We start from the raw sequence: 24958 nt of genomic DNA, 5'->3' as shown, positions 1-24958 counted from the left end.
GACGTGTCTACGAACTTCACTGTATTGGACATCCCGAGCGTGTAGTACAGTGTTCTGCACACAGTAAGCCCTCGAAAAATACTACTGATTGATTAGTTGATTGAACAGGATGAGAGCGGTCAGAACGGGTGAAATGAATTCGTTGGGGCCAGTGGAGGTTTTCTGTTTGTCTTTTCATTTTCGGCCCACAGTAAGCACTCAATAAATACGACTGATCGGTTTTGAGCCTCTCTGCTCTTCAGATCCCGACTCTGCCCCCTGTCAGCTGTGTGACTGTGGGCAAGTCACTTCCCTTCTCTGGGCCTCAGTTCCCTCATCTGTAAAATGGGGATGAAGACTGTGAGCCTCACGTGGGACAGCCTCATTCCCCTGTATCTGCCCCAGCGCTTAGAACAGTGCTCTGCACGTAGTAAGCGCTTAACAAATACCAACATTATTATGGCTGCGCTGCTTGGTGGAGTGGCTCTTCCTCTCCTCTGAGATTTTGATCTGTCACCAGCCAGTTTGGAGGGAGAAAGGAGGGTGGGGAAGGGTAAACCAATCATTCAGTGGTATTTATTGAGCATTTACCGTGTGCAGAGAGCCCTGTACTAACTGCTCGGGAGAGTGCTTAAGAGAAGCAGCGTGGCTCAGTGGAAAGAGCCCGGGCTTGGGAGTCCGAGATCATGGGTTCGAATCCCAGCTCTGCCACTTGTCAGCTGTGTGACGTTGGGCAAGTCACTTAACTTCTCTGGGCCTCAGTGACCTCATCTGTAAAATGGGGATTAACTGTGAGCCTCACGTGGGACGACCAGATGACCCTGTATCTACCTCAGCGCTGAGAACAGTGCTCTGCACATAGTAAGCGCTTAACAAATACCAACGTTATTATTATTACAATATAACAGAGTTGGTAGACTCTTACCATGCCCACAATGACCGTACAGGCTGGAAGTCGACAGAGTGGCTGCAGGCCTGGGATCCACATGGAATAGCTTCCGTGAGAGGAATCTCGGTTGGAATGGTTAATACTGTTTGACCGGGCGACCTTTGGATTTTGGTCCCTCGGGCCTGCTTCTGTCCCCGTTCCTTTGCTTAAGTTGTTTTGTTGTTTTAAAGGTATTCGTTAAGCGCTTACTACAGGTCTAGCACTGTTCATTTCATTTGATGGTATTTATTGAGCGCTTACTCTGTGCAGAGCTCTGTACTAAGCGCGTGGGAGCGTACAATAAGAATCATGAATAATTAAGGTCTTTGTGAAGCGTTGTTCTAAGCATTGGAGTAGTCACAGGTTTATCACGTTGGACACAGTCCCTGTCCCTCATGAGGCTCACAGTCCAAGTAGGAGAGAGTATTATTTAATCCCTTTTTTATAATTGAGGAAACTGAGGCACAGAGAAGTTGATCACAAGTTTTTCAGTTTGGACACACATGCCGTCCCATATGGGGCTCACACGAATCTCAGCAGCAGTTTTGCCTAATGGATAGAGCCCGGGCCTGGGAATCAGAAGGTCCTGGGTTCTAATGCCGGCTCTGCCACTTGTCTGCTGTGTGACCTGGGGCAAGTCGCTTCCTTCCCTGTGCCTCAGTTATCTCATCTGTAAAAAAGGGGTTCAAGACTGTGAGCCCCATGTGGGTCAGGTACTGTGTCCAATCTGATTTACCTTATATCTACCCCAGTGCAGCGCCTGGCACATAGTATACGCTTAACAAATATCATTAAACAACCCCCCCCAACCAAAAATTAAAAAAAAACTATCAAATCTCCATTTTAAAATGAGAAAATAGAGGTCTTGGGAATTTAAATGACTTGCCCAAGGTCACACAGCAGTTGAGTAGCAGAACGGGGATTAGGACCCAGGTCCTTCGACACCCAGGCCTATGTTTCGTCTTGTTTGTTTCTTTTCTTTTTTTTAAAACGTTATTTGTTAAGGGCTTACTTTGTGCCAGGCACTGTGTTGAGTAGTGGGGTGGACACAAACTAATCAGGTTGGATACAGTCCATGACTCATGTGGGGATCCCACTCTTAATCCCCATTTTACAGAAGAGGTAACTGAGGCCCAGAGAAGTGAAGTGACTTATCCAAGGTCACCCAGCAGACAAGCGACAGAAACGGATTAAGACCCACCAGGCCATGCTGCTTCATTTCTCTCCCTTGTACAACTCGGCTGCTCTTTTCTGCTGCCTACTCTTTTCTTTCCAACACCGTGTGTGTCTCCCTCCTTTCTTCGCCCACCTAACGCAGTTTTCCCTTTCCTTTGGGGAAACCACGCCGATTTCAGAGCTTTCTCGTGATCCCCTCAGGTCCACGGATCCTCCCCCCTCGTTGGCTTGTGCTTTTACAGCTGCTCTGGGCCGCGGACTCCTTGGGGCAGAGACCTTAATGTTTGATTTTGAGGGCATCGAATCTACCTACGGGACCTTCTCAGCGAATGTGCAAACACAGTCTGTTTCCCTTTCAAACATGTTGTGTAAGTAATCAAAGCCAGACACTGTTAGGACAAATCATACGCTAAATTTCATTTTGTAAATGGAGGATTTTTTTCATTCTAAATTGCATTATTGCCAAGATGGAGGAAAAAAAAATCCTTGCACTTGTAAGTCGATCTTTTCTAGATATGTAACCTAAAATCATTTTTTAAAATATATATAAACAAAGAGAAACTCTCCGAAGGAGAAGTCCTGCCTGCCAGATTTCAGCCTGGATTGAATTTTCCGGGTGAGAGACCCAACCCTGAAAATGGAAACATTGGCATAACCTTGTGTATAATATAACTAGCGGGCACAACTTTAATGAACTCCAACATGAGCTAAAAATCTACAGCATGTTCACACAATCCATGCAGAGGAGTTTTTCTCGTGAATTAGATGGCTCTGTAGAAGTTACAAGCATTACCGTAAGCTCTGAGATTTGCTTTCACAGCACCGTAAGTCTGTTTGTGGATTCTGACTGGTTTACTTTCGTCCTGTGCGGGGGTTTTTCCTTTCACCCCTCTGGTTAAGGCATTTTTTCTGACACCTCTGGGATTCCACTCGTGGCTCACTCGGGGGGTGACAGGCAGAAAACCGATCCATCGATCAGTGGTATTTTTTGAGCTCTGTGTGTACTGTACTAAACACTTTTTTAGTATTTGTTAAGCACTCACAGTCAGGTAGTCTCCCAAGCACTGGGGTAGATACAAGCTTGTCAGGTTTCTTGTCCCACATAGGGCTCCCAGTCTCCATCCCCGTTTTACAGATGAGGTAACTGAGGCACCGAGAAGTTCATTCATTCAATCCTATTCATTGAGCTCTCACTGTGTGCAGGGAACTGTACTAAGAGCTTGGGAGAGTGCAATGTAGCAATAAGCGGACACACTCCCTGCCCACAAAGAGTTTACAGTCTATTAAGTGACTTGCCCAAGGTCACACAGCAGGTAAGAACTTGGGAGAGTACAATATGAGAGAGTTGGTAGACACATTCCCTGCCCACAACAAGCGGTCCGCCCAGTTCTCCTAGAACAGTGGGACAGTTTAGGGAAGAGCCTCAGTTTAGGGAAGCTTGTGTGGCAAAAATCCTTGGTTCCTACACAGGTATGAGCAGCCATTCCGATAATAATAATAACTGTGGTATTTGTTAAGCGCTTACTAGGTTGCCAGGCACTCTACTAAGAGCTAGGGTGGATACAGGCAAATCAGGTTGGACACAGTCCCATATGGGGCTCACAGTCTTAATCCCCATTTTACAGATGAGGGAACTGAGGCATGGAGAAGTGAAGTGACTCACCCAAAGTCTCGTAGCAGGCACGTGGTATAGCCGGGATTGGCACCCATGTCCTTCAGACTCCCAGGAACGTGCTCTAATCATTAGGCCACGCCGCCTCCCTGCTGTTTCACGATAACGGAGAAGTCCCCTGGTATAGTGGTTAGATCACAGGCCTGGGAGTCAGAAGACCTGGGTTCTAATGCCGCCTCTGCCACCTCCCTGCTGTGTGACCTTGGACAAGTCACTTAATTCCTCTGTGCCTCATTTATCTCATCTGTAAAATGGGGATTAAGACTGTGAGCCCCATTTGATTATCTCCTATTTATCCCAGCACATAGTACAGTGACTGGCACATAGTAAGCACTTAAGAAATTCCATTAGAAAACAATAACAAAGAAAACAACCACTGCTCAGGTTGCCGGAAGAGTGTTCCTCAATTCCCCAATTGTGTTTTAGCCAAGGCATTTAATTAAAGCTTGCATTGTGGCAGAAATGAGTACAGTTTTCATTTTTGAACAGGGCCAGCATTATGGGAGAACAATCATCCGTGGTATTTCCCCTCGTCTGTAATTTATTTTAATGTCCATCTTCCCCTTTAGACTGTAAGCGAAATGGAAAGCTAGGGAAGCAACATGGCCTTGTGAAAGAACCCAGGCCTTGGAGTCAGAGGAACTGGGTTCTAATCTCAGTTCTGCCACTCGCCTGCTTCTCCGGGCCTCGGTTACCTCTTCTGTAAAATGGAGATTCAATCCTCCTCCCTCCAATTTAGCTTTGGAGCCTTCTAAGGGTCAGGAACTCTATGCAACGCGATTATCATGTATCTACCCCAGCGCTCAGTACGGTGCCTGACACATAGTAAGCGCTTAACAAGTAGCATGTGAGGAAAAAAATGCTCCTGGTTGGCCAGGATCGTGTCTTTCATATGATACTTTCCCGAGCTCTTAATATGGAGCTCTGCACCCAATAAGCGCTCATTAAATGCCAGTCGTTGATTGACTGTGGGAGATGGGCACTCCTTGCTTCGATCTCCTAGGGCTACTGTTTGGGATGAGGATCCCACTCGGCGAATCCCTGTCAGGGAACTCCGTCAGAGCAGGTTAAGAGGAAGCAGAGAGGCCTAATAGAAAGAGCAGGGGCCTGGGAGCCAATGGACCTGGGTTCTAATCCCGGCTCTTCCACTTGTCTGCTGTGTGACCTTGGGCAAGTCTCTTCACTCCTCTGTGCCTCAGTTACTTCATCTGTAAAATGGGGATTAAGACCGGAAGCCCCATGTGGGACAGGGACTGTAACCGGCCTGATTAGCTTCCATCTACCCCAGCATTTAGAACGGTGCTTGACACATAGTAAGCACTTAACAAACACCATTAAAAAAAAAAAAAGCAGGGGGAGGACAGAACTCCTGAGCCGGCAAGAAAGCCCACTACTTAAACGTCCCATCCCCTCGGTTGGAAGGGGGTCCTGGTGAATTTGCTCCGCCTGGGGATGTCTGATTGGTCTGCCATTCATTCATCCAATCGTATTTACCGAGCGCTTACTCTGTGCAAGTCACTGTACTAAGTGTCCAGACTCATCAAGCTAAGACATCTTAAGTGCTACTAAAATCGCAAATTGTACAATATATAAAGCTTGTGTCTCCCAGAGGGGGTTCTAGAAAAGGCAGATCCAATTTGGGTCCGAGTGGAATTTTCCCCTTCCAACGGCTCTCCTCTGGACAGGGCAAAAATTCGCACCTGTTTAACGTTCAGTTAAAAAAAAAGACAGGAAGAACTCGTTTGAATGCAGGAACTCGTAGTAGTTGTACTACAAACTGGACTATTTCAGAGCAGTGAGTTAAGTAAGCTAATGTTTAGAACTTCAAGTTTGGATGACTGCCTGGGTATGTTTCCACTGAGGAATACTTGTCTTGGGGTTATCGGTCCGTATTTACCTCTCTCTAAATGCAGCCAGCCAGGCCCCGTCAGTGTGGTATCTTAGCGTATTCCTCCAAAATCGTAAGGGGTTTTCTGTTTTCTGCTTGGTTGGTTTTTGTTTTTGAACCATTTTTTTTCAGAACTTAAACTCGCAATTGGCCTTCCATACTTTGGCACCCCAGACCCATCTCTCACTCCTCAAATAACCAAGTAGCAGTGTGGCCTAACATGGAAGGAGCACAGGCCTGGGAGTCAGAGGACCTGGGTTCTAATCACGTTTCTACCACTTGTCTGCTGTGTGACTCTGGGCAAGTCACTTCACTTCTCTGGGCCTCAGTTTACTTAACTGTAAAATGAGGATTAAATATCTGTTTTCCCTCCTAGTTAGAACTGTGAGCCCCATCAGGGATCAGGGTCTGTGTCTGACTTAATTAACTCGTATCTACCCCAGAGCTTAGAAAAGTGTTTGACACATAGTGAAAGCTTAACAAATACCATAAAAATAAAAAGTAGAAGAAGAGGAAAAAGCCAAAGCAAGGACTGAGGCCCTGCAGTTTTCCACACATTGCATGGGTTTGCGTGCGTGCGTGTGTCTGTTTGCTCATTCATTCATTCAGTCGTATGTATTGAGCACTTACTGTGTGCAGAGCACTGTACTAAGCGCTTAGAAAGTAAAATTCAGCAACAAATAGAGACACTTCCTGCTCACAATGGGCTCACAGTCTAGAAGAGGGGCGACAGACATCAAACCAAGTAAGCAGGCATCAATAGCATCAATAAAAATAAATAGAATTATAGATATATGCACAACATTAGTGAAATAAATAGAATTATGTGTGTCTCTTCTCTCGAGCATCATCCTATCTTCATGATAAAGTGTTTTGAGCGTCTGGTAAGAGTCTTTTCCCATCGACAATAATTATGAAGCTATTTTTTTGGGCCCTGATTAACACATTGAAGTGATGTCAGAAAAATAGAACAAGACAAGGTCCCGACCCACTGGATCTTTACAATCTAGTAGGGGGAGATAAGAGAAAACAGTCACACAAACGGGCAATTGGGTGAAAAGTGTAGGTGCCAGAGGAAAAGAATACAAATAACAGAAATGTGTGCCCAAGATCTACATATACATATGTGTGGGGGTCTATATGTGTGTATATGTGTTTTATATATACACACGCCTCAAAGGATGTAAGATGTATGTTAGGGAAAAAAAGAGCTGAACGGCAAAGATATGGGTCACCACCAGAAATAGGAGATAAGTGACAGATGCACAGAGATTTGGAAAACATGAGTTGAGCAATTAATTATTTTTCAATTAGGAAGGCTCAGATTTTAGTGAGCCACTGTAAATTTAGGAGTGTTTTGATTGTGGAACAATACGATAATTGAAAGAGTAAATTGGAGGAAAGTAAAAGTCACTCAAATGAGATTAAACACACTGGAAGTTACAGAATTTAGTCAAATACCCAATACTTTCGACAAGGAGTAGTGATATTGAAGCCTGTATTGACTTTCAGGAAATCTAGCGTCGGATAAATGAAACCATCAGAATCCTCTTCTTGGCCCTTGTTTGATAACTCTTTGAATTTTCCTTTTAAGCCCATTTCTTCTAGTCTTCATTAGCCTGCAGACCAATTAGCTGAAATGACCCTTCGGTAGGTCAGGATCTGTGTTGCTTGGCTCGATTCTTCAACCTCTAGAAGCATCTCATCTATACGTTTCAGTTGGGTCCGGAGTACGTGGGACTGCCCGAAGGACGAGTCTCCGATTACGAGAAGGCTGCCGGGGAAACAGCAGACGGAGTTAGGAAAGGGCAAGTAGCACTATCAAATGCGCGGACGCTCAGATCGGTTACCGGAGCCCTTTACCAGACGTCAAACATTCTCGTTTCTTTTCTTGGCAAGTCGCTTGGTACTGCTTGTTGACTAAGGCACTTGAGAGCAATTATGAAGAAGGCAAGAGTGAACAAACCAGTCTCACTCCTGGCCTGCAGTTTGCATCTGTCTGTCTCTACCACAGACAGGTTGGGAGATTCTTCAGGACAGTAATGATGCGTCTTGCTTCTATTGTACTTTCCCAAGAGCTTCGTACGGGGCTTCGCTCACTTGGGAACTCAGAAAATCACCGATGACGATTAATGGTTCTACATCCATCGTGAGAAATAGCACGGCGAAGTAAAAAGAGGTTGGACCTGGGAGTCAGAGAACCCTGCGGTCCTGGCTCTGGGACTTGCCTGCTGGGTGACCTTGGGCCAGTCACTTAACTTCTCTGGGCCTCGGTTTTCGCATGTGTAAAATGGGGGTGAAATGCCTGTTCTTCCTCCCTCTGAGACTGTGAGCCCCATGGCCGACAGGGAACTGTGGCCAACTTCATTATCCTGTGTCTGACTCAGTACTTAGAATATAGTAAGCACTTAACGAATACCACAGTGATGATGATGATGATGATTTTTGTTATGATTACGACCGTGACGTACAGTCAAGCTGCAGACCAGGGGAGGGTTTGGTTATCTCATGCCTCTTAATCAGGCTGGGCTAGATGCCCAGTGGAGGCTTAGTACATATTAACTGACAGAAATAATGCTCTTTCCTGGCTTGGCAAAAATCTCTCTGCCCTTTGGGCCGGGTTCTTGTCCAAACTGGGAGTGTATTGGCTGTCTTTAGGTCTCTGGGGTGGGGAAATGGAATTGGTTTATTAATCTTTTCAGGTCCCTCGGGGCCTAGGTTGAGAGCGACAGAGTTTGCCCGTAGATTTCCTCATCAACCCGTTCTGTGAAGTTTCTCTTCACCGAGCAACTCTAGCAGGGGAGGAGTCAGATGGAGCTTTTTACCTTTTCTCTGTCCCCAGATTCCTCCGCTGTCAATTAAGCACTGCTATCAGTCCACGAGAAAGACTCTCCAGCTCAGGAAATCAGGAAATATAGGTGTGTCTGTTTTTGGGTTTTTTAATGGTATTTGTTAAGTGCTTACTATGTGCCAGGCACTGGACTAAGCCCTGGGGTAGATACAAGCTAATCAGGTTAGACACAGTCCCTGTCCTACGTGGGGCTCACAGTCTTAATCCCCATTTTACAAATGAGGTAACTGTCACACAGAAGTCAAGGGATTTGCCCAGGGTCACGAAGCAGACAAGTGGCCGGGCCAGAATTGGAATCCAGGCCCCAGACCCTGTCCTGCTCACTGGGGCTAGCCCAACAGGGGTGAGGTTTTCCGCCTCAAGGACCACCGAGGACATTCCACGAGGTGGAAAGGCCCTGCAGGAATCTTGAAAACCAGCTGGCCAGTGTAGGTGGCCACCCTGGCAACGCTCTGCCGAATCCTGGCCAGCCTCGGCCCTGCTTCGGGGACAAGAGATTTGGGCCACAGGTTCTCATGCTCCAGAAAGGGCTCCCTCCCTGCTCGTCTGCTTTCTCGTTGCCCCGGCAGAACTGTGGGTCTCCGTGACCAGAGGATGCAAACGGTGCTGCCCAAGCCCTTAGCACTACCATCTATTTCTTCACGCAGGTTCTCAGTCCCAGCAACTCACGTCAGGATCTGATCCATCATTCTTCATGGAAGTCACCCTCATCTCAGAGACAAAGGCAGCAGGGTCAGGAGGGTTTCTAATTCCACAACTCTGGAAATTTTAGTCAGTCCTTCTGAGTCTCTCCCAAGGCCAGGATCCACCTCTTAACTTCCCCCCCCGCCCTTTGTGACTCAGCACTGGGGGAAAAAAGGGGACGAGCAATTGCAAAACACTGCCAAGTCTCCACCTGAAATTCCGCTTTATTCCTGGAGCTTAATCGGGACTTAAGGGATAAGGTCAGGTCTGGGGCTTGCCTTGGTTTTTTCTCTCGAGTGGAAGTGTGGGCTTGTCGGCTTTTACCGCGATAGACATTAGCGCTGCTTATATGGCTTACGTGTGAATCTCCGTTCACAACTTCTCCCACCGGAATCTTGCAGGGATGGGACGTGCCTGAGTTGAAAATGCTGCTGCGTCTTTCTTTTTCCTCTTCTTTCTTCTTTCTTCTCTTTAAGCGCTTACTATATGTCAAGCAACGTTCCAGGCATTGGGGTAGATAAAAATTAATCAGGACAGATACAGTTCCCTGTCCCACCTGGGGGCTCACAGTGGAAGTAGGAGGGAGAACAGGCATTGAATCCCCATTGTACAGAGGAGGAAACTGAAGCACAGAGACATGAAGTGACTTGCCCCAAGGTCGCACAGTCGCAGAGTCAGGATTAGAAGCCAGGTCCTTTGACTACCAGACCCGGCCTGTTTCCACCAGGCCAAGCTGCACTTTGGATTCGTTGTTGCGCGTACTCGATTCTGGGAGTGAATGAGTGCTCACTGGCCCTCCCCGGGAACTAGTTTAATCTCCCCACCCTGACCTTTTTCAAGGATGGACATCCTCTTTGAGAAACAACAATAGTAATAATAATGATGTTGGTATTTGTTAAGCGCTTACTATGTGCAGAGCGCTGTTTGAAGCACTGGGGAAGATACAGGGGAATCAGGTTGTCCCATGTGAGGCTCACAGTTAATCTCCATTTTACAGATGAGGTCACTGAGGCACAGAGAAGTCAAGTGACTTGCCCACAGTCACACAGCTAAGTGCCAGAGCCGGGATTCGAACCCATGACCTCTGACTCCCAAGTCCGGGCTCTTTCCACTGAGCCATGCTGCTTCTCTATCAGTCTAATAGCACTGGTGAGATGTTAATTCCCAAAAGACAGAACTTTCCTTTCCATTGGTCATCTGGGATCTGAGGCCTAGTGGAAAAGGCAAGCACCTCTCAGTGAGAGGATCTGGGTTCTAATCCCAGCTCTGCCACTTTTTTATGGTATTAGTTAAGTGCTTTCTAAGCACTGGGGTAGATACAAGATAATCAGTTGAACACGGTCCCTATCCCACAGAGGGCTCACGGTCTTAATCCCCATTTTGCAGATGAAAGAGCTGAGGCACTGAGAAATTGACTTACCCAAGGTCACACAGTCGACAAGTGGCAGAACCGGGATTAGAACCCAGGTCCTTCTGGCTCCCAGGCCAGTGCTCTATCCGCTAGACCATGCCTGCTGTGTGACTTTGGCCAAGTCACTTAACTTCTCTGTGCCTGTTACGTCATCTGTAAAATAGGGGTTCAATACCCGTTCTCCTTCCTACTTAGATTTTGATCCCTGCTTCAGACAGGAACTGTGACTGACCTGATTATTTTGTATCTTCTCCAGCACTTGAACAGTGCTTGACACATAGTAATCCCTTAACAAATTCCACAATTATTATTGTTATTATTATTAATTATTATCTGGCTCAACCCACATACATTTGACTAGGAGAATATACCTGCAGAGGACACAGAAAATTTTATCTTAATACTTGTGGAATTTATTAAGTGCTTACTTAATGCCAAGCACTGTACTAAGGGCTGGGGTAGATAGAAGGTAATCAGATCCCAGATGGGGCTCACAGTTTTAATTCCCGTTTTACAGATGAGGGAACTGAGGCATAGAGAAATGAAGTGATGTGCTCAAGGTCACCCAGCATTACAACCCAGTTCCTTCTGACTCCAAGCAGCCTGGATTAGTGGAAAGAGCATGGGCTTGGGAGTCAGAGATTGTGGGTTCTAATCCTAGATCCGCCACTTGTCAACTGTGTGACTTGGGGCAAGTCACTTACCTTCTCTACGCCTCCGTTACCTTATCTGAAAAATGGGGATTAAGACTGTGAGTCCCACCTGGGACAACCTGATTATCTCGCATCTACCCCAGCGCTTAGAACAGTGATTGGCGCATTGGAAACGCTAAATAAATACCATCATTATTATTATCCATGCTGCTTCTACTCTCATGACTCAATTTAGGTAGAGGATACTATACTCATATACATTATACCTACATTATATACATTTAGGAGTGGAAAGAGAGAAATTGGGACAGACACCAAGAGAACAATATTTGGCATGGGCATGAGGCGGGCCCCTCTGAACTGAGGATGGATCCAGCAGGTGCTTCTTCGGGGTTGGCTCACAGCGGGGCAAGGAAATCTAATAAACCGGGTAAATGGAAAAAAAGGGATTTAGAGAGCGGGGACCAAAAGTCAATCAACTTTAAACGCTTTCAGTGTTGGAAGGCGGCTCCAGGAGAAAGAGGCAGGGGCTAGAAATGATTCCAACCTCACCAGAGGCCCCGTAGACATCATCTTCCACCCCACCACCCCATTCCATGTGAAGATTCAAAACCTCTTTGCAAAGCAGCAGCGGTCCGTGAACTAGGAACACAAGCAAATGAACGTATATATATAGATCTGTAATTTGTGAATAGATCTGTAATTTATTTCTTTATATTAAGGTCTGTCTCCCCCTCTATACTGTGAGTTCGCTGTGGACAGGGAATGCGTCTGTTGTTGTCTTCTCCCAAGCGCTGACGACAGTGCTTTGTACAGTAAGAGCTCAAGAAATACAACTGAGTGAAAAAATGAATGCATGATCCTCCCCTCGCTCCTTAACTCTGGGTCCTGCCCTGTGCCCTGTGACGATTTAGCACCGGAGTCACCTGTCCTGAAGCCCACCGCTGTTTTGAATGGTTGCACCTTATCAGCCTCTCCAGAAATTCTTTCTTCTCTTTTTTAAATGGCGTTGGTTTAAGCGCTTACTACGTGCCAGGCACTGGGTTAGATACAACCTAATCAGGCTGCACGCAGTCCGTGCCAATCAGTCGATGGTATATTTTGAACCCTTACTATGTGCAGAGCACTGAACTATGCGCTTGGGAGAGTACGGTGCAATGGAATTAGCGGGCATGTCCCACATAATAATAATGTTGGTATTTGTTAAGCGCTTACTATGTGCCGAGCACTGTTCTAAGCGCTGGGGTAGACACAGGGGAATCAGGTTGTCCCACGTGGGGCTCACGGTCTTAATCCCCATTTTACAGATGAGGTAACTGAGGCACCGAGAAGTTAAGTGACTCGCCCAAAGTCACACAGCTGACAAGTGGTAGTGCCGGGGTTCGAACCCATGACCTCTGACTCCAAAGCCCGTGCTCTTTCCAGTGAGCCATGCTGCTTCTGCTTCATGGGGCCCACGCTCTTAATCCCCATTTTACGGATGAGGTGACTGAATCCCAGAGAAGTGAAGTGACTTGCCCGAGGTCACACAGCAGACCGGTGGTGGAGCCGGGATTAGAACCCACGTCCTTGTGATTCCCAGGACCGTGGTCTTTCCATAAAGCCATACCCTCCCTTCTGCCAGTGTGCTTGGCCGTGTGCCACTTAAGCATTTTATCCTCATTCCAGCCCCACAGCACTTGGGGCCATTTCTTTCTATTCTACTGTTTCCTCTATCTGTATTTATTTCCATTTCTGTCTTCCCCTGTGGACTGGACGCTCCTGGTGGGCAGGGGTGTTGTCTACCAACTCTAAGGTATTGTACTCTCCCAAGCGTTCAGGCTTCAAGGCTGTCCATCACCTCACCCCTTCCTATCTCTCCTCCCTTCTCTCTTTCCACCGCCCACCCCGCACCCTCCGCTCCTCCGCCGCCCACCTCCTCACCGTCCCCCGTCCTCGCCCATCCTGCCGTCGACCCCCGGGCCACGTCCTCCCGCGGTCCCGGAACGCCCTCCCTCCTCACCTCCGCCAAACTCATTCTCCTCCCCTCTTCAAAACCCTACTTAAAGCCCACCTCCTTCAGGAGGCCTTCCCACACTGAGCTCCCCTTTTCCCTCTGCTCCCTCTACCCCCCCTTTCACCTCTCCGCAGCTAAACCCTCTTCTCCCCCCTCTCCCCCTCCCCCTCTCCCCTTCCATCCCCTCAGCACCGTACTCGTCCGCTCGACTATATATCTTCATCACCCTATTTATTTTGTTAATGAGATGTACATCACCCTGATTCTATTTATTTGCTATTGTTTTAATGAGACGCTCTTTCCCTCGATTCTATTTATTGCCATTGTTCTTCTCTGTCCGTCTCCCCCGCTTAGACCGTAAGCCCGTCAGAGGGCAGGACTGTCTATCTGTTACCGATTTGTCCATTCCAAGCGCTTAGTACGGTGCTCTGCACATAGTAAGCGCTCAATAAATACTATTGAATGAATACTCCGCACCCGGCAAGCGCTCAATAAATACTATTGATTGATTCACCTTTTACCTGTAGGGGGTTGTCAAATGCAGCCCTGCCCTACGAGGCCTTATAACTCGACTGGAGCCAGGTGCTTCAAGCTTGATTTGTGTTTGTGTGCGTGTAATTTGTGAGTAGCTTGATGTATTTGACATCCGTGTGACAGCTTCTTGTATATGCGGAGAGCGCTATGCCGCACAGCCCAGCTGTGTGTATTTTTCTACATCAAGCTGAGGAGCAGCAGTTTGCTCTATCTGACAATCAAACGTGATCTCCTTCTACCTACACTCGAGAGTGCATTTTAATGTCGAGCGCGTCTGCCGAGGGGTTGGCATTTGACACAGACAAAGAAATTGTCAGGCCTTTTTTTTTTCTCTCTCTCATCTCCTAGTCGGCATTTCAGATGTTTTCCTAAATAAGTGCTTCATTGTACAGACCGAAGAGCGTACGTTTGAAAGCGATCCAGCCCCCTTCAGTCCTTCCAGTGAAATTTCATGCTCGACGGCCACCGAGCTGGCTCGGTTTTTTTTCTTCCAGAGCAGCCGTGACGTCGAAGTACGCGGTGCAGTGAGGAACGAGAAATGAGATCGCTAGCTTCATTTAGCGTGGCGGTCTGTCCTCTTTCACCGAAGATACCCCGTCCGTTTAAACTCTGTCCCGCAAGGAAATGAGAGATCGAAAGATCAGTGTCCTGTCCTCGTCTGCAGATTCCAATGGTGTGCTTGTCTGGCTGCCCCCCCGAGGAGCACGGACCGTGTTTACGCCGAGAAGCGGCGTGGCCTAGGAGAAAGAACACGGGCCTGGGAGTCGGAGGGTTCTAATGTGGGTTCTAATCCTGGCTCTGCCTCCTATCTGCTGTGTGACCTCGGGCAACTCACTTCACTTCTCTGGGCCTCAGTTACCTCATCTCTAAAATGGGGATTCAGACTGTGAGCCCCATGTGGGACAGGGACTGTGTCCAACCTCATATCTACTCCAGGGCTTAGAACAACGATCGGCACTTAATAAGCACTTAAAGACAACGATTATTATTATATTTAATAATAGTAATAATGGAATCTGTTAAGCACTAACTCTGTGCCAGACACTGCACTAAGAACTGGAGTGGATACAAGCAAAGCAGGTTGGATACGGTCCCTGTCTCTCAGGAGGCTCACGGTCTCAATCCTCAGTTTTTCGGATGAGGTAACTGAGGCACAGAGAGGTAAAGTGACTTGCTCAAGGTCACAGGATGTGGGGCTGGGAATCAGAGGATCTGGGATCTAATCCCAAATCTACCACTTCCCTGCTGCGTGACCTTTGGGCAAGTCGCTTCGCTTTTTGGTGCCCGGGTTTCCTCATCTGTAAAATGGGGATTAAGACCGTGAGCCCCACGTGGCACAACCTGCTTATCTTCTATCTATCCCAGCACTTAGAACAGTGATTGGCACATAGTAAGCGCTAAACAAATGCCTTCATTATCGTTATCCTTAGCATTATGATTATTATTATTCGGCAGAGCTGCAGAGTTTACCTTGGCTTAAGCACTTGCTTTTCCCTCCCTCTATAAGTATTTTGATTGGCTTGAATAGGATGAAACTTCCCCGTTTCAATTTAGCATTAATTAATGATATCTAGCATAGATGATAGTAGATTTGTAGTATATACCCCACAAACCGCCTTTTTAGTGAGGAATATGTGAAAGCCGACACTTTGAACTTTTCGTATGTTTTTAATAATTGTGTTGTTAAGCATTTACTATGTGCCAAGCGCTGTATTAAGCACTGAGGTTGATATAAGAGAACCAGGTTCTAATGGGGCTCACAGCCTAAGTAGGAGGGAAAACAGGTCTTGAATCCCTATTTGCTAGATGAGGGAACTGAGGCCCAGAAAAGTCAAGTGACTTGCCTAAGGTCGCATAGCGGTAACCGGCAGAGCTGGGATTGGAACTCAGGTCCTCTGACTCCCAGGCATGTGCTCCTTCTGCTCCAACGGTACCGCATAATTGGAATTCAACATCTGTCGTGATTTTAAATCTAATTCAATGTCTTTCATTATCGGTACATTTTCACTCATTCATTCAATCATATTTATTGAGCACTTAGTGTGTGCAGAGCCCTGTACTAAGTGCTTGGAAAGTACAATTCGGAAATGAATAGAGACAATCCCTACCCAACAGTGGGCTCGCGGTCTAGAAGGGGGGAGACAGATAACAAAACAAAACAAGTATCAATAGAATCAATATAAATAAATAGAATTATAGATACTAATTAATAATAATGAGATTTGTTAAGCGCTTACTATATGCCAAGCACTGTTCTAAAGCGCTGGAGTAGATACAAGGTAATCAGGTTGTGCCACATGAGGGTCACAGTCTTCATCCCCATTTTTACAGATGAGGTAACTGAGGCACAGAGAAGTTGAGTGGCTTGCCCAAAGTCACACAGCAGACAGGTGGCGGAGTCTGGACTAGAACCTACGTCCTCTGACTCCCAAGCCCGTGTTCTTGCCACCGTTAGTGAAATAAATAGAATAATAAATATGTACATATATACACAAGTGTTGTGGGGAGGGGAGTAGAGCACAGGGAGGGAGTCGGGGAGATGGGGAGGGGAGGAGAAGCAGAGGAAAAGGGGGGCTCAAACTGGGAAGGCCTCCTGGAGGAGGTGAGCTTTCACTAGGGCTTTGAAGGGTGGAAGCGTGCTAGTTTGGCGGAGTGAGGAGGGAGGATGTTCCAGGCCACAGGTAGGACGTGGATCAGGGATCGACATATTTACATCACTATTTGATCGTGTAATTATATTATGTTTTTTAATCACTGTTTAAAGTGTATGTACATTGGTTAGGTCCAATTTTTTTGGATCTTGAAAATAATAATAAGCATCGATTAAGTGCTTATGTAGGAATGCACAGTACATGATTTCCCGTGGGACATTAGCCTTTGGTTGGTACTCTCTCTCCCAGAACCCATCTTTCTCGTAGAACCGATCAAGAGTACTAACTGGGACACAGCGGTACTTAGGCACTTAGGTAACGCTGCATTATATTGAAAATTCACAGAGCTCGTAATCCATTTATATTTCCCCGACCCTGAAGCCGGAGCAACCTTCAGATGTCAAGTTTTTCTGTCATTAAAACCCTTCATGTACCTGGCTGATATGCTTGATCACTTGATGGGGATTTGGGGGTGACTGAAACGGGAGTTCTGAACCAAGTTCAAATGGCCCTTTTCACCCATTCATTCATTCGGTCGTATTTATTAAGCGTTTACAGTGTGCAGAGCACTGTACTAAGCGCTCGGGAAAGTACGATATAACAATCAACAGACACATACGACAGGTTGACCGCTTTTTTTGGGTATGCAGTTCTCATTTTTGACATTCTTCTCCATCCTTCGGTGCAGATATATTTTTAGCTGAACTGATGGGTTCCCATAAATATGTCTCCGGACAGGGTTTATAGGGTGGGAAGTATTTTCAGCAATGGAAGCCCTCTGGCATTGGAAATATTCAAGCGTTGAGACGGTAACATTTATCCTTTTGAGGCGTTGGTAAATCATCCCGCACGTTTTATTCTGGGATACGGATTAGGAGTGTGTGGTGCATTTATGGGAAAATAGGGAACTTGGAAGGAAAAATGCAGGGTTGGATAGAGGACTTTTTTGGATAGAGGATTTCTGTCCATTGGGAAAGAGAATGACCTAGTGGAAAGAGCCTGGACCTGGGAGTCAGAGGCCCTGAGTTCTAATCCCAGATCTACCAGTTGCCTGCTGTGTGACCTTGGGCAAGTCACTTCCCTTCTCCTTGCCCCAGTTTCCCCATCTGTAAAATGGGGATAAAATATCAGTTCTCCCTCCCCCGAAGATTGTGATCCCCACTTGGGACAGGGACTGCATTTGAACTGATTCTCTTGTGTCTACTTCAGGACTTGGTACAGATCTTGGTTCGTAGATGTTTAACAAAAACCCACAAATATTATTATATGAAAGTCCTGAAATTTGACCCTCTCTGTATAAATGTGTTTATGTATCAATCCATCAGTGGTATTTCTGGAGTGCTTACTATATGCAGAGCACTGTACTAAGTGCTTGGGAGAGTACAATGCAACAGAATTAGCAGGTACATTCCCTGCCAATGATGAGCTTACTGTCTAGAGACAAGTTTATAGTCTAGTTTACAGTCTATATTTATATGCATAAATATATGCTTCATTTTCCTCTCACAGTCAATCAGATATTCACATGGACACAGTCTTTTATTTTAATCTAACCAGCGGGAGCTGGATATTTTGGTTCCAAATTACAGTACTGTAGGGTTTTCTTTTTTCCACACCCTGTGGAATGGAAGTGAAACTGTTTCTCTGGAAAACCAGAGCTGATGTTCAGTTTTGAGGGTTTTTTTTGACCAGGAATTTCCCTCAGTCACTGAAGAGTTACCGCCATAGAGTTTAAGCTCAATGTGCTGCTCTGAGGGAGCAGAAGTTCCAACCACATAATACAGTGCTGTAAACACAGAAGGTGCCCAATAAATAATTTGTTTAATTTATCGGTTGATGGATTTTTTTTGAAGGAGTGTGGCCAAGGGGATAGAGCACGGGCCCGGGAGTCAGAAGGACCTGGGTTCTAATTCCGACCCCACCGCTTGCTTTCTTTGTGACCTGGGCAAGTCAGTTAACTGCTCGGTGACTCAGTTACCTCATTTGTAAAATGGGGATTAAGACCGTGAGCCCCAGGAGGGACCCCCAGCGCTTAGTACAAAGCCCGGCACATAGAAAGCGCCTAACAAATACAATATAAAAAGCAAAACACACACATTCAAAAAAAAATTTGTTTCATTGATTGATCGAGTTCTAAGCACCTCAGCAGTTGTGTTAGTAGGAGACCTAGTGATGGTATTTATCGAGTGCTGACTGTCTTGCATTGTCCTAGCACTTGGGAAATGTAGAAGAAGGAAACACACATGCCGTGCCCACAGGGAGATTATACTCTAATGGAGGGAACAGACAAACTGATAAATGGTGGGAAGTAGAATCATATAGATAGCCGGGGACTGTTCCAAAACGGAATCTCAGAATACTTTTAATCCCCCAGGAGCCATTGAAATTAACTCTGGAATTAGTTATGACCATGTGAAGAGACAAACCTGGCTCCACCACTTGTCTGCTATGTGACCTTGGGCTAATCACTTCTCTTCTCTGGATCTCAGATCCCTAATCTGTAAAATGGGGATTAAGACTGTGAGCCCCATGTGGGACAGGGATGGTTTCTGACCCGATTTGCTCGTATCCATCCCGATACAGTACAGTGCCTGGCACATGGTAAGCAACTAAGTAGCACCACCAGTATTATTATTACTATTATAGTTAGTAATAATAATAAACTGAGGTGTGTTTGAAGCTGACTGAGGAGTGCCAAGAACCGGAATGACAGAATGGGCTGTCTTGGACCTGGAATGACCATGAGTTCAATCTTGTGACCCTTTTGTTTTACCCATTGCGATAAAACTGCTGCTCTGACACCCCCCCCCCCCCTTAGTGTCTCTCTGAATAATGTCCCGCAACTTTGTTTCAACAGAAGCAGAAACTTCTTCAAGAGATTGGAGACAGATGGCTTCCTTATCTGACCCCTCGAGATGCTGAATTCCACCAGCTGGTAATGTATCTTCACTTTACGGACGTGCACTTTGCCTGTTGGATTCAGAAGCTGAGGGGGTCTTTCATTATTGGCATGCTGACAGGTTCTGGCATGAACCCAAACCTCGTGGAATAAAATTCAGGAGTGAAGCTCCCTGGGGACAGGGAACCCGTCTTCCAACTCTAATGTATCGTACTCGCCCCAGCACTTGTACAGTGCTCTGCATGCAGCAAGTGCTCAATAAACAGCATTGATTGATCGATTACTTGGCGGGGGGTGTGGGTGTCCCCCATGCGATGGGTATCGGGGGTGAGATGCCTTTACGAAAGTGTCAGACACTCTTTTAAATCAGCCAAAAGGTGGTATTTAGTGAGCACTTTCTGAGTGCAGAGCACTGTACCGAGCACTTGGTAGAGTACAGTAGAATTAGTGGTCATGGTTCTGCCTTTTGGAGTGACAGATTAAATTGGAAACTCCTTGTGGGCAGGGAATTTGTGATTTGCTTCTAGTGTACTCTCCCAAGTCCTTAGTACGGAGCTTGGCACTCTATAGGCTTAGAACAGTGCTCTGCACACAGGAAGCGCTCAATAAAGATGATTGAATTAATCAAAAGAATCAACCAATGGTATTTATTGAGCGCTTACTTTGTGCAGAGCACTGTACTAAGCACTTGGGAGAGTACAAGATAACAGGGTTGGTAGGAATGTTCCCTGCCCACAGTGAGCTTAGAGTCTAGAGGGGGGAGGAAGACATTAATATCAATCAATAAATTATGGATTCGGGCATAATAGTAATAACAATGGTGGCATTTGTTAAGTGCTTACTAGGTGCCATGCACTGTTCTAAACGCTGAGGTAGATACAAGGCAATCAGATTGTCCCACGTGGGGCTCACAGTCATAATCCCCATTTTACAGATGAGGTAACTGAGTCACAGAGAAGGTAAGTGACTTGCCCAAAGTCAGACAACTGACAAGTGGCGGAGCCAGGATTAGAACTCATGACCTCTGGCTCCCAAGCCCGGGCTCTTTCCATTAAGCCACACTGCTTCTCGGCACAGCACACGTAAGTGCTGTGGAGCTGAAGGGGGGTGGGGGTGAATAAAGGGAGTGAATCCAAGTGCGAGGGTGATTCAGAAAGGAGTAGGGGAAGAGAAAATGAGGGCTTAATCAGGGAAGGCCTCTTGGAGGAGTTGTTCCTTCAGTAAGACTTTGTAGACTTGGCCGGTTTCACGTCATAACGTATACCATGTAAGTCCCCGCCTTGGTCCCCTGGGTCATCCCCTGAACTGAATCCAAGAGGCTCCTTCATTGTGGTGTCCGTTAACCTCTTACTCTGTTTCCAGACACTGTACACTAAGTGCTGGGGTGGATACAGTGCTAAGCGCTTAGTACAGTGCTTTGACGCAGTAAACGCTAAATAAATACAACTGAATGAATAAATACAAGCAAATCGGGTTGGACCCAGTCCCTGCCCCACAGTGTTAATCGCCATTTCACAGACGAAGTGCCTTGCCCAAGGTCACTCAGCGGACAATTGGCGGATCCGGGATTAATAATAATGTCGGTATTTGTTAAGCGCTTACTATGTGCAGAGCACTGTTCTAAGCGCTGGGGTAGACACAGGGGAATCAGGTTGTCCCACGTGGGGCTCACAGTCTTCATCCCCGTTTTACAGATGAGGGAACCGAGGCCCAGAGAAGTGAAGTGACTTGCCCACAGTCACACAGCTGACAAGTGGCAGAGCCGGAATTCGAACCCATGACCTCTGACTCCAAAGCCCGGGCTCTTTCCACTGAGCCACGCTGCTTCTCTAGCCTCTTAGAGGCTGGATTAGAACCCAGGTTCTTCTAACTCCTAGGCCTTTGCGCTACGCACTAGGACACCCGGCTGCTGACTAACTCTGAGCAGCTCAGAGCCGGTTAGGAGACAGTAGGAGGTTCAGGGGACAGAAAGAAGTAGGGAGGCTAAAACTCCTCCCAACCTTGCACCTCTCCGCTTCTCCTTCCCTCTCAGTTCTGATCAGACTTCTTAACCGGCAACTCAGAGCCTGTTAGGAGTCAGTAGGAGGTTCAGGGGACAGAAAGAAGTAAGGAAACTAAAACTCCTTTCAACCTTCCACCTCTCCGCTTCTCCTTCCCTCTCAGTTCTTATCAGATGTCTTAACCGGCAACTCAGAGCCGGTTAGGAGTCAGTAGGAGGTTCAGGGGACAGAAAGAAGTAGGGAAAGTAAAACTCCTCTCAACCTTCCTCCTCTCCACTTCTCCTTCCCTCTCAGTTCTGATCAGATTTCTTAACCGGCAACTCAGAGCCTGTTAGGAGTCAGTAGGAGGTTCAGGGGACAGAAAGAAGTAGGGAAACTAAAACTCCTCTCAACCTTCCACCTCTCCGCTTCTCCTTCCCTCTCAGTTCTGATCAGATGTCTTAACCGGCAACTCAGAGCCGGTTAGGAGTCAGTAGGAGCTTCAGGGGACAGAAAGAAGTAGGGAAACTAAAACTCCTCTCAACCTTCCTCCTCTCCGCTTCTCCTTCCCTCTCAGTTCTGATCAGACTTCTTAACCAGCAACTCAGAGCCTGTTAGGAGTCAGTAGGAGGTTCAGGGGACAGAAAGAAGTAGGGAAACTAAAACTCCTCTCAACCTTCCACCTCTCCGCTTCTCCTTCCCTCTCAGTTCTGATCAGATTTCTTAACCGGCAACTCAGAGCCTGTTAGGAGTCAGTAGGAGGTTCAGGGGACAGAAAGAAGTAGGGAAACTAAAACTCCTCTCAACCTTCCACCTCTCCGCTTCTCCTTCCCTCTCAGTTCTGATCAGATGTCTTAACCGGCAACTCAGAGCCGGTTAGGAGTCAGTAGGAGCTTCAGGGGACAGAAAGAAGTAGGGAAACTAAAACTCCTCTCAACCTTCCTCCTCTCCGCTTCTCCTTCCCTCTCAGTTCTGATCAGACTTCTTAACCAGCAACTCAGAGCCTGTTAGGAGTCAGTAGGAGGTTCAGGGGACAGAAAGAAGTAGGGAAACTAAAACTCCTCTCAACCTTCCACCTCTCCGCTTCTCCTTCCCTCTCAGTTCTGATCAGATGTCTTAACCGGCAACTCAGAGCCGGTTAGGAGTCAGTAGGAGGTTCAGGGGACAGAAAGAAGTAGGGAAAGTAAAACTCCTCTCAACCTTCCTCCTCTCCGCTTCTCCTTCCCTCTCAGTTCTGATCAGATTTCTTAACCGGCAACTCAGAGCCTGGTAGGAGTCAGTAGGAGGTTCAGGGGACAGAAAGAAGTAGGGAAAGTAAAACTCCTCTCAACCTTCCATCTCTCCGCTTCTCCTTCCCTCTCAGTTCTGATCAGATTTCTTAACCGGCAACTCAGAGCCGGTTAGGAGTCAGTAGGAGGTTCAGGGGACAGAAAGAAGTAGGGAAAGTAAAACTCCTCTCAACCTTCCACCTCTCCGCTTCTCCTCCCTCTCAGTTCTTATCAGATTTCCCAAGAAGAGTTTTAGAGGGGACCCCATCCTCCTCCCCAGCTAAAGTATCCCCCTAACTAAGACAGCTCAATTTGGCCACAGGATCACAGGAGAAGAGTGAGAGAACTTGAAGCTCGCAGCTGCTGACTGTCATGTTTGAATGATAGGCAGGAAAGTCCATTAAGCAAAGCAGCAGAGTGGCTCTCAGTTTAGAGTGCTTCGCATTCATGATATTCCTTCCCACATTTGGCAGAAGGATCTTTCACGTGTGACTGGGCTGTCTGGTTTGTACAGCTCCTAGAATGAGAGCTCCTGGGGAGAATTTCCCCTTCTCTGCCCGTCTCTCGGTCCATCTGACGGTCTTATGCGGAGCCCAGAGCAACGTGACCCTTTCGCTTAATAGCTTTGGGAGATGTACAAGAGTGTCCTCGTTCAAAGTACGCGGGAGAGAGGAAACATTAAAAAAGATTAGACTCTGCTTGCTCCAATTTGGTTAAAAGTATTTAAGTGCTCACTATGTGCCAGGAGCTATGCTAAGTGTTGGGGTAGGTAATAATAATAATAATGTTGGTATCTGTTAAGCGCTTACTATGTGCAGAGCACTGTTCTAAGCGCTGGGGTAGACATAGGGGAATCAGGTTGTCCCACGTGGGGCTCACAGTCTTAATCCCCATTTCACAGATGAGGTAACTGAGGCCCAGAGAAGTGAAGTGACTTGCCCACAGTCACACAGCTGACAAGTGGCAGAGCTGGGATTCAAACTCATGACCCCTGACTCCAAAGCCCGTGCTCTTTCCACTGAGCCACGCTGCTTCTCAGGTAGATACGAGCTAATCAGTTTGGACCCAATCCATGTCCTATGTGGAGCTTTCAATCTTCGCCTCCGTTTTACAGACGAGGAAACCGAAACACAGAGAAATTAAGCGACTCACCCAAGGTCACACGGCAGACAAGCGGCGGAGCCAGCATTAGAACCCAAGTCCACTGCTTCCCCGGCCTGTGCTTTTTTCTCTAGGCCACGCTGCTTCTCTAGCCTCTATGTTGTTTGGGAAGAGAAAACTGAAGTCCTGGGGCCCGGCTCTCTTGAGTAACTGAGTACTTGGAGAATTTCGAATTAGCGAGCAGGCACAAATTAAAAGATTTATCCTTTAGCTTGGAAAGGAAGGAGCGGAACATTGGATGGTACGCCGTGATTTGGAACCTCTGGCTGATCTTCAAAAATTCTAGTGGAATATTTTGTAGATCCCATTAAAGTTCTCCCCGAGAACATCCTGTCCCGCAATTACATTAACGGCCGTCAACTAACGTAATCTACCTCTTGAGATCTAAAGACTCTGTGACACGGATGAAGCCTCTGCACTTTGCAAAAAGCATCTCGCTGTCTTTTAGATGGGAATTACCAGTGTGTCGGAGTCTTATCGCTACCTGCGGGAAGGGGAATGTCGCTCTTTCCATAGAGAAAGGCTTTATTTCCTGCTAGTCATTGTCTTTTTATATCAATCCTTTATAGTAAGAATGGTATTCATTAAGTGCTTACGGTGCACAAGAGAACACAGGGGGGATTTTTATTTTAGGGTGTCTTTCTGCGGGGAAAGTTATTTTCGGCCCAAAAGGTTCGGCAGGGACAACTGACTCAGCACCACGCTCTTCACCGGCAGTTAGGGTGGAGTTGTAGGATGAAAGAGTTGAGAATTCCGTCACCGCTATCGGCCTAACCGCCCCCCTCCCCAGTCCCCCACCGCCACCTTTCCCCTTCACAGAAGAGGCGGGGAAGATCCCATTTCAGGGGAGCCTTCTCCCGCCTGGCTCAGTCCGGTCCTTGCTGGCAACACTTCCCACTTTGCACTTTGTGGCAATTTGCACCATATTAGTCATAACATTTTCCGTGCAATTCTAGCCGTAAAATGGTCGCGTCTTGGCAGCCCTCCCGAGGCTAATGGCCTGACGCTCTCTCTGGCTCAGCCTGCAGCTGCTCAGGGCGGGGAAATCTCCCCCAAGGAAGCGGGCAGCTGAGGTCATGGCTGTACCCTCGCTCCAGACTTCGGGAGCACCGGTCCCGTGGCTAATTCCCACCTGTGTATTCTCTTCCGGGGCTCAGTACCGCGCTCTGCTCGCAGGAAGCGCTTAATAGATGCTGTTGCTATTACTAAAGCTGTCACTTGACTGGAA

At 47.0% G+C, this 24958-nt stretch overlaps 1 protein-coding gene across 2 annotated transcripts in view; it reads left to right on the top strand.

Moving 5' to 3' along the window:
- Positions 1-24958, top strand: part of FTO (FTO alpha-ketoglutarate dependent dioxygenase) — a 329352-nt gene that overhangs the window by 56975 nt on the left and 247419 nt on the right. For both annotated transcript variants that reach the window (XM_029075991.2, XM_039913519.1), the window contains exon 2: positions 19281-19358. In XM_029075991.2, the coding sequence (XP_028931824.1) occupies positions 19281-19358 (78 nt within the window). The remainder of the gene's footprint in view (positions 1-19280; positions 19359-24958) is intronic.

This window comes from Ornithorhynchus anatinus, chromosome 11 (genome assembly GCF_004115215.2).
Source record: "Ornithorhynchus anatinus isolate Pmale09 chromosome 11, mOrnAna1.pri.v4, whole genome shotgun sequence".
Lineage (NCBI taxonomy): Eukaryota > Metazoa > Chordata > Mammalia > Monotremata > Ornithorhynchidae > Ornithorhynchus > Ornithorhynchus anatinus.
Note: the sequence above shows the minus strand (reverse complement) of the source record. Positions and strands in the feature narration are given on the sequence as shown.